Source organism: Meleagris gallopavo, chromosome 10, assembly GCF_000146605.3.
Source record: "Meleagris gallopavo isolate NT-WF06-2002-E0010 breed Aviagen turkey brand Nicholas breeding stock chromosome 10, Turkey_5.1, whole genome shotgun sequence".
In the NCBI taxonomy this organism is placed as follows: Eukaryota; Metazoa; Chordata; class Aves; order Galliformes; family Phasianidae; genus Meleagris; species Meleagris gallopavo.
This window is the reverse complement of record NC_015020.2, coordinates 15,621,322-15,629,375: the sequence shown is the minus strand read 5'-3', so window position 1 is coordinate 15,629,375 and position 8,054 is coordinate 15,621,322. Positions and strand designations below refer to the sequence as shown.

The following is an 8,054-nucleotide window of genomic DNA, read 5'->3' as shown; positions in this document are numbered from 1 at the left end:
TTTTGTTTTGTTTTGTTTTCTAATTCTAAGAGAATTAGACATTAAACTGAGACAACCTCCGTTTCTCTTTTTCACACCTGTGAGCTTCACTAGGAGAGAACAGAGAGAAATGGCATTGCCCTCAGCCTCCAGGCAGGTAAAGCTCCCAACACTGCTCTGGGGCACCTCCACCAACATCAGCTTGTGGCAGCTGTTGGGCAGCATGCAGGCAATCAGGCCCTGCAACCAGCATTGGAAAGCACAAGGAACTCCCAGCGCTTGCTGCTATTGCTAACCTGAGAGTACAAATACCAGCCATGAGCCGCACACAGCGTACAGCAGCAGACAAGGTCTTCATTTCACGTGTGTTCTCTCTCCACGGGTCTCTTCAAGGTAGTCCTACTAACACAGGTGTTTCACATTGTCAGTCTTTCCACCAGAGACAACTTCTCTAAAAAGAACAAAAGCCTCTCACGCATACAAAACGAAAACCACCCATCCAGGTACTGGCATGAGCTACTCCTAGAGTCTCTTAGAGCCTACACATTTTAATAAAGGCAAACAAGAAAACAAGCAAATATACAAAAGAATTTATTCAATAAGTTTGCTAAAAATATTTCATTTTTCTTAAAAATGCCCATTATAAACATTAATAAGATAATACATTCATTTAAAGTCTCAGGTTAAGAAGCTCCACTGCAGGAGCGCTCCCCGCACGGGCAGGCCTGCTGCTCACTGTGCAGCGTGGCAGGCAGCTCACACTGCGTGTTCTGATGCACAACTGCAAGACAGTTTCCACTGTGAGCTAAAGCCCTTTTTCAGTTAAGGCCAAGCTTGCTCTCTCCCCATTTACAAGAACCCAAGAAGAGACCCAAGTCTAAGCTTCCAAGGAAGTGAAAACAAGGAGGAGGAAAAAAAAAAAAAAGTTTGAGAACACACAGGCAACTCATCTCTTCTCTTTGGTTGCTGTATACCACTTGAAATCTAGACACAAACTTCTATGTATCCTGAGTATGGGCAACTGCAGTAAAAGTTAAGGGAAGAAAGAGCTGCACTTATCCTCTATTTCATGCTAGAGAGCAAGATTTTACTTAAATTTAGATCCCAGAGTGCCACCTGTACTGATGAGTTTCACTTAGAATCATTTTCACCATCTTGAAGGTCCTCAGACATTTACAAGACAAGGCTTTTTTTATAAATACACAAACAGAAGCTCACATTATAAGCAAATGTAAGCTATTCACATACTGAATATGGATTACAATTGAACACTGCAGGTCATTTTCACCTACTACTGAAACCAGAGCAAACGTGAAATGAAAGTTTAGAGACTACACTGAGATCCTGGAGAAGGCCTGTCTCCGCAAAAGGAAAACATAACTCAGGGTTATTACCTGACTTTCGTCTTGAATGGAATGACACAGCTGTATGAAAACAAAAAGAATTCAAAGCACAAAATACAAAACTTGTATTTTGATATACTGAAAGCATCACTTTGAAGTGCAGCACTACAGAATGCTGCAAGAATGCATTTCCAAGAAAAAGTTTGTCTAGTAATTTTAAAGTGGTTAAGGCAGAGTATGAGAGGAATACTGCATTATATTGTGTTAAGAAATACGAGAACCTTCCCATGATCAAATAGTTTAAATGCCTTCAATTCTAAACAACTGTAAACGTATCTGTGTTGAAGAACAGGTATCTGAAGTACAACACTTCCAAGAATCTTTCAGTTAAGGACACTTTCTTGCCACAAGACTCCTCTACTCACCCACCAGGACAAAACACACAAGCCTTAGTCCTTAACATACAGTAACATTTTCTGACAGCCCACACGAGTTTTTAAAAAACTTTCCTTTTTAAAGATTAATGAGAATTTGTATTTAAAGTGCATCTCAAATCACAATTTTCTAAATTATATTACAATAATAACATGCCAGGGCTTGTGGATGTGTACTTGCTAGCTCAAAATCATTTTGATATTGAGTGCCCTTCAGTTTACTGGTCGGACAACGAAAGTCCAGAAAATTAAGAGCCTTCTTGTGAATAAGCATAGCTACAGATTTAGTAAGATGTTTGGATTTTTTTTTTCCCCAAATGAAAATACTTTTTTGCAAATTATACTCATATATATGGAGGATACTTTAATTTAGTGCATGAATTTAAGCTTTTCTGCATGTGAGCTTAAGCTTTTAGTCCAGGACGTTACTTTTCAATACTCAGTGCTTTTCTTAATCACTGTTGCTTTTTCACTCATCACAAAAAGAAAATTACATTTGTTATTATTATTCTGTAACTGCAGCTTAAGTACCTGCAACAAAACATGGTATCTTAAATATACTGGTTTAAAAACAAAGCAAACAAACAAACAAAAAAAAGCAGAACAACGAAAAAAACTTTTAGCTGGTGTAGTACCATAGTTAAAAAAAACAACCTTAATAAAAACAAAATCAAGCAGCTGAGTCACTCAAATAAAAAAAAACTCTTTAAAAACATAGCATTGATTGTTTCCTCTGATTATCCAAATTAACAGTTTGAAACCATTTTTTACCCTTAAAAGCCTGAAACTCAGTTTCAGTAGCCTTTGGATGAACAGACAAATGTCACTAAGTTCACTGAGGATGAAGAGAACGTGATCTTAAAGGCAAAAAGCAATTGTCACTGGAACTAGTACATGGTTCTTGCTGTTCTGACTGGAGCTCTGGAGGGAGAGGAGGTGCACCAGGGTCTCCAGGGCCTGGAAGAGTGACTGAAAAAATTGCACTCTCAGCATTTCCCATCTCTGCAACAGGTAGATTCATTGAATGAAGAGAGACAGCAGACATAAATGCAGCAGTGCTATAATCTTCTTCTGGATTATGCATCTGAGTAGATTCTTTGTCTTTTGTTTTATCAAAAAAATTGGATTCATCAGAATATGATCTAGAAAGATTATTTGTTCCTCCATACAGTGAGGTCATACAGGTGCTGCAACTTAGACCTGAAACAAGGAGCAGAGAATAAAATCAATTACATTAGGATGTATCCTTTAAACTGTGCTCTGAGTTAGTAGTGGTAAAGCTGCCTTTAAAGATCAGCTGTGTCCACTTTTAATAGACTGTTCTCTTCATCTTACCTGTGACGTTCCAGTACCAAATTAGAAAATACAAGCGGATCATCAAGTCAACCACGTGAAAGTTTTCTCTGTATCAGCTTCTAGCTGATAATAGTGCACTGTAATTGAAGCCTCCCATTAGGAAGTCACTTCAGCCCTCTGACCTATCTTTGGATAGAATATTCTCACTATAATATTCAAACTAACTTTTTAAAAGCTTCAGTTGCACGGTTCTACTTCAAAGTAGACTACATTTGACAGCTGCTATGCTTGAAGCTAGACAGAAATTCAGGTCTTTCATCTCTGGAGTTAAAAATATACTTTCTTCCTTCTTATTTATTTATGGGTGTGGAAGGGGAAGTAAGGGTTTTGGTTCAGAAACTTTATAATTTTTCTGCCTTCAAATGTGATACATATAGCTACTTAAGTTTTCTATGTCAACAAAACTTCTGACTGTATGAAGAAAGAGATTAACAGTCTAATTTTAAGTTCTGACATCGAAGGAAAGAATGAGAATTCCCCCTTCGTATTGTGCTTGCAGACTTATCTTCTGCTGAGATGTAAAGTTTAACAAAACCAAAGCATCCTGCTACTGCAGCAAGCAGCTTCAACAGAAATGAAAGATGGAAGATAATCACCTATTCTGAGCTCTGAATTAGAAGTTCATGGAAAGTAAAACTGAAGCATGAAACAAACTTATTCATTAGAACAACACACAGCACAGTTGTCTTCTGTGTTTGTTTTCTCTGATTTGTTGTTTATTACACATTCAGAAAATAAAGAAGTAAAGCTAGCAATATATGCCCAAGATTTTAAACTGAAAATTATGAAGTTTTCCAAGTATGTTGTCCCAAAAACTAGAGGAACAACAACAACAAAAAAATCTGTAAGAAGGAATACACAACTGTAGGACTTTTATTTCACAGCTCCTCAAAATAAAACATCTATCTTACAGTACATTATTATAAACTTCTCACCTTTGAGAGCTTCAAGTTTTTCATTTTTGACTTTCAACACTATGTCAGTTATCTTTTGTAACAGAAAGTTTTGTGTTCTTTCTCTCCTGATGGATTCAACCAAAGCATCCAGTCCCTTTGGATTTTCTGCTAAGTAGTCCAATAACTTCCCAGTTTTTTTCCTACTAGAAGATCGAGAAGAGATCTCCTCTGTGTCCTCTCTAGTGAGTATTTTCTTTGAACGTAGGTAATCAAAGTGTCTCTCAGCTATAATTTTGTCACACAAGTAAGGACGCATCCTTTCTAAAGCCTGAAAAACAAAACAAGCTAACATTAGTCAATCTTTCAGTCCTTCAATTTATTTAGAAGCTACACTGAAAATCTTTATGACTTACAGGTTAATAAAATAGCTTAAAGATGCCACTATGTTATGAGCATATTATATGCAGAGAATTTTCTCCATGTGTCTATTTAAAAAGGAAAAAAAAGTTTTTCTAAAGCATTCATCATTTTCCTGAGTGATCTAAGAAGTTTTAATGCACATTAACCAGTGGAGGCAAACACTGAAACTATTTCATTAAGTCTGTGTTTATCACATTTCAGAACAGTCATTAAATAAAATGAAAAAAAATTAAACCAATAAAACACAATAGCAACCACTCATTTTGTCTACACTGTCACATCTCTATGCCATTTGTATTGCAGGACACACACTGTCATTATCAGCATTCTCTGTACAATGAATAAATGCAGTCTCAGAGCAACAATATAAATATACTCACCGTTTAAAAGTTGCATTAGACAGACACAGTTATTTGGGCACAGAGGTTCACCATCAGATTACTGGCATCCACAATACATGATCTTCCTTCCACAGATGTAACTACTTTGAATAGACTTACCGGTTGCTTTTTGTCTATCCATCTGTTTTCTATTGGTTTAAGGCTTTATACCAAACTCCTGGAGCAACCTGTACAGCCCTGACATGCAGCACCAATCCATGGAAATGGATTATATAAATAGCACAACTCTGATGACTGGCCAAAGCAAAATGGAGCTACCCCCTACAGCATAACTTCAGCTAACAAGTGTCAACTAGTTGCTTAACTCTTTTCTATGACCAGCAAAGAGAAGAGAAGGGAAAAAAGATGCAAGTCTACCCCTGGGAGGGGATTGTACCCATTGCCTAAGAAGCCCTGCAGGCAGCCTGTCGCGACTGGGAAAGGTGAAGCAGAGCCCTGTTCTGAGCACAGAACTGCAGTGCCACTAAGTATCATCGGGCACTGTAGCACCTGGTATGGAGTTCCACCACCACTAACACACCAAGGTTCCCCAGAAACAAACTAACTTTTATTACCATATTCAATTACAACACAAATACCAATTTATTTCAAAGGTAATTTACAAGAGCAACATCACTACTTTGAATTCCTCTTTGGAAGATCACGTGCCTTCTCTTATAAGAAAGAATTTATTCACACATGTAGCATAACATAAAGCGACTTTCATTTACCTTGTTCATAGGGTTCACACAACTGCAAGCATCTCCAACTCTTATTTTAATCAGTACATTAACTTCAAAACAGAACTAGCACCTTGTTCACAACTCTGATTTCAAGAACCAATCTACTACTCTATGAAGATGAGTCACAAATGATACCTTTTTACTTGAAAAACAAGCTTTCATTTTACATAATACTACAGAACTGGCAGTTTCCCGTGCCAACAATTTTCACTGTGAGGAAATACACAAGGCAGATACCTGCTAGCTGAAAGTTACCAATGCGAAAAAAAAATCCCCCTTCTCTCCTTCCATCAAATTTGCCTCATTTAATTCAAAGAAAAAGCAATTTGAGGGCTAGAAGTGGGGAAAAAAAGCTTTAATATACAAGTGATGAAAGAAACAATCAATGCTTTTTCCTGAAGAAAACTTCCAAATATCCTCCAACTCGTTGAGATTACATTCTATGAAAGCAATGTGGAAAAGACTCTTTGCTTGTGCACTGATGAGCAAGGAAAATTTTTGGAGCAAACTGCCACAGCCAGACTGAATTCAATGTGAAACCAGAGCATAACAATGCAGCTGGAGCCGGGTGGCTTTTTCAGGATGAGGGCACACAGCAGCTGTATCTGTCCCTGCTTTTATTCTGGGCCTGGTAGTGAGAGGACCCAGTTCCGCAAGTGGATGATGACTCGATCCAGCTTCCTGTGCTATCACAGGGTGCTGGCCTAACTGACTTTGTAAGAACAGAGAAGGCCAGCAGTGCTGCTTGTATCACCTGCTCTGCAACACGCCTCAAGCATCCAAATGCAGCAAGCTGTGCTACAAATACTGCCAGCAACACTGATTTTTTCCACTTCTCATACCTCTTCCTACCACCACGAGGGATCAATCAACAAACTCTGAGACATAAGAGTCAGTAAAATTTTCAGCATTAGAAGTATAAAGCAAGTTGTTACTCAAAAGAAAAGTACTGTGTTTTGACTAACACCTTCCTGCACTGTGCCTTACACTAGATGAAGTGTATCAGTTCTGAATTCCCCCGACTGCCCACACAGGTTAGCAGTTTGTAAGGAACAGAAAGAATAGATATAGCAGAACAGGAGCTTTAAATATCCGTTTCTATATCAGTGTTCTTGCATCTCTCACTGCCTTCTTCCCAGATCTCCAACATTAGATTCTACCCTTTGTAATTTCTTCTTCAGACAAGTTTACCCAGGCCGGATGACCCCTGTAAAAGAGCTTTCTGAGGTGCACTGTCACACAACACACACGGGATTTCTGGTGGTGCAGCTTTTCTATCTCACAGCTCACTGTGCAGAAAAAGGCGTAAGACTCCTACGCTAATCTAGGCAGTTGCTTTAAGTATTCTCTGATGTGACAAAATGGTAGGGAAGGGGAAGGTATCAGGAGCCTGAATAAAAGGGGTAAAATTTAAATATCTGTTAAAGTTTTATTACAGTTGTGCTCTCACAGCAGTTAAGCTGGGTCTGCTCTGATACCCTAGCCGCCCTGGTCACCACTTAATCTAGTTGAGAGCACTGCAAGCTCTGAGCAGTGCTGTGCTGCCTTCACGAAGACAGACCAGCATCTGACCTGGTCCATAGCTCACCACAATGAACGTGCCTGATCAGAGGTACTTGAACGACTTTGGGCAACCAAGTGAGCATACACTGAAGCAGCAATGAACCTCCTCAATAGGAGAATCTCTAGAGTCAGATTTACTATACTGCATTTTGATGATAAAATTAAAGTTTTCTCTTACTACATACCAGCCTTCCATCAAGTCCTCCAATTACCATATGGAACTGTAAGAGGCTGAAGTGACACTGATGGACTCCTGGGAGAAGAAACTGCAAACTCAATCACTAACACAGACAAATTTAAATCAGACTGTATGTGTGACTTGATATATAAGTAGGTCCTGCCTTCATTTACTTTGCTTTTTCTGTAACAGCCGGATGCTACCTATTGCATTTGTACTCTGAGGTTCCACAGAAGCAAGTAGTAACTCGAAAAACATGCCTCACAAACTATGACAAAGCATTTAAAGGAAACGCTGCACGCATAAAGCTGTTAAGAAACTAAGCTAAGCTTCATCCTTTTCTGAATGAGGAAACGGCACAGGAGAGAAGAAAAAAAATTACCCAAGAGGCCACACAGTATTAATAAACACAAATTGTAGAACTGCATTATAGAAATTGCTACATAGGACGCTGTACATTACGAACACTCCGGACGGTCAACAAACAAGAGGCAAAGTGATTTCCCCTCTGATGTAACCAGTCACCCACAGCCCAGCGCTGTCCTCGTCCCCGCCCCGCCCGCTGTCCGGGCACGCGCCGGGGAACTCCGCTCAGCGAGGCGGCCCCGGCCGCTCTAACGGCGCTTCCGCTTCCCACCGCGTCGGCTCCCGCCTACAATCTGGCCCGGCACTTGCCTCCTTCTTCACGTCAGCCATCTCGTCTTCTGTCAACGGCCGCCCGACTGCACTCGAGGCCGGGCCAGAGACCTCCATCGCGGAACC

At 39.6% G+C, this 8,054-nt stretch overlaps 1 protein-coding gene across 1 annotated transcript; it reads right to left on the bottom strand.

The window, feature by feature from the left end:
• Positions 1–554: 554 nt before the first annotated feature.
• On the bottom strand, positions 555–8,048 carry BCL10 (BCL10 immune signaling adaptor). The gene is made up of 3 exons (XM_010715963.3): positions 7,968–8,048; positions 4,048–4,336; positions 555–2,956 (listed from the first exon to the last, which is right to left on the bottom strand). The coding sequence occupies exons 1-3, from the start codon at positions 8,043–8,045 to the stop codon at positions 2,589–2,591; spliced, it is 735 nt and encodes a 244-aa protein (XP_010714265.1). The 5' UTR covers positions 8,046–8,048; the 3' UTR covers positions 555–2,588.
• Between the last annotated feature and the right edge of the window lie 6 nt (positions 8,049–8,054).

Excerpts from the sequence above, each read along its gene's own strand:
- BCL10 (XM_010715963.3), bottom strand. The coding sequence starts at position 8,045 with ATGGAGGTCTCTGGCCCGGCCTCGAGTGCAGTCGGGCGGCCGTTGACA. Across the intron at positions 4,337-7,967 it reads TGGCTGACGTGAAGAAGGAG|GCTTTAGAAAGGATGCGTCC; the intron begins GCAAGTGCCGGG and ends TTTGTTTTTCAG. Across the intron at positions 2,957-4,047 it reads AAAACTTGAAGCTCTCAAAG|GTCTAAGTTGCAGCACCTGT; the intron begins GTGAGAAGTTTA and ends TCCTTGTTTCAG.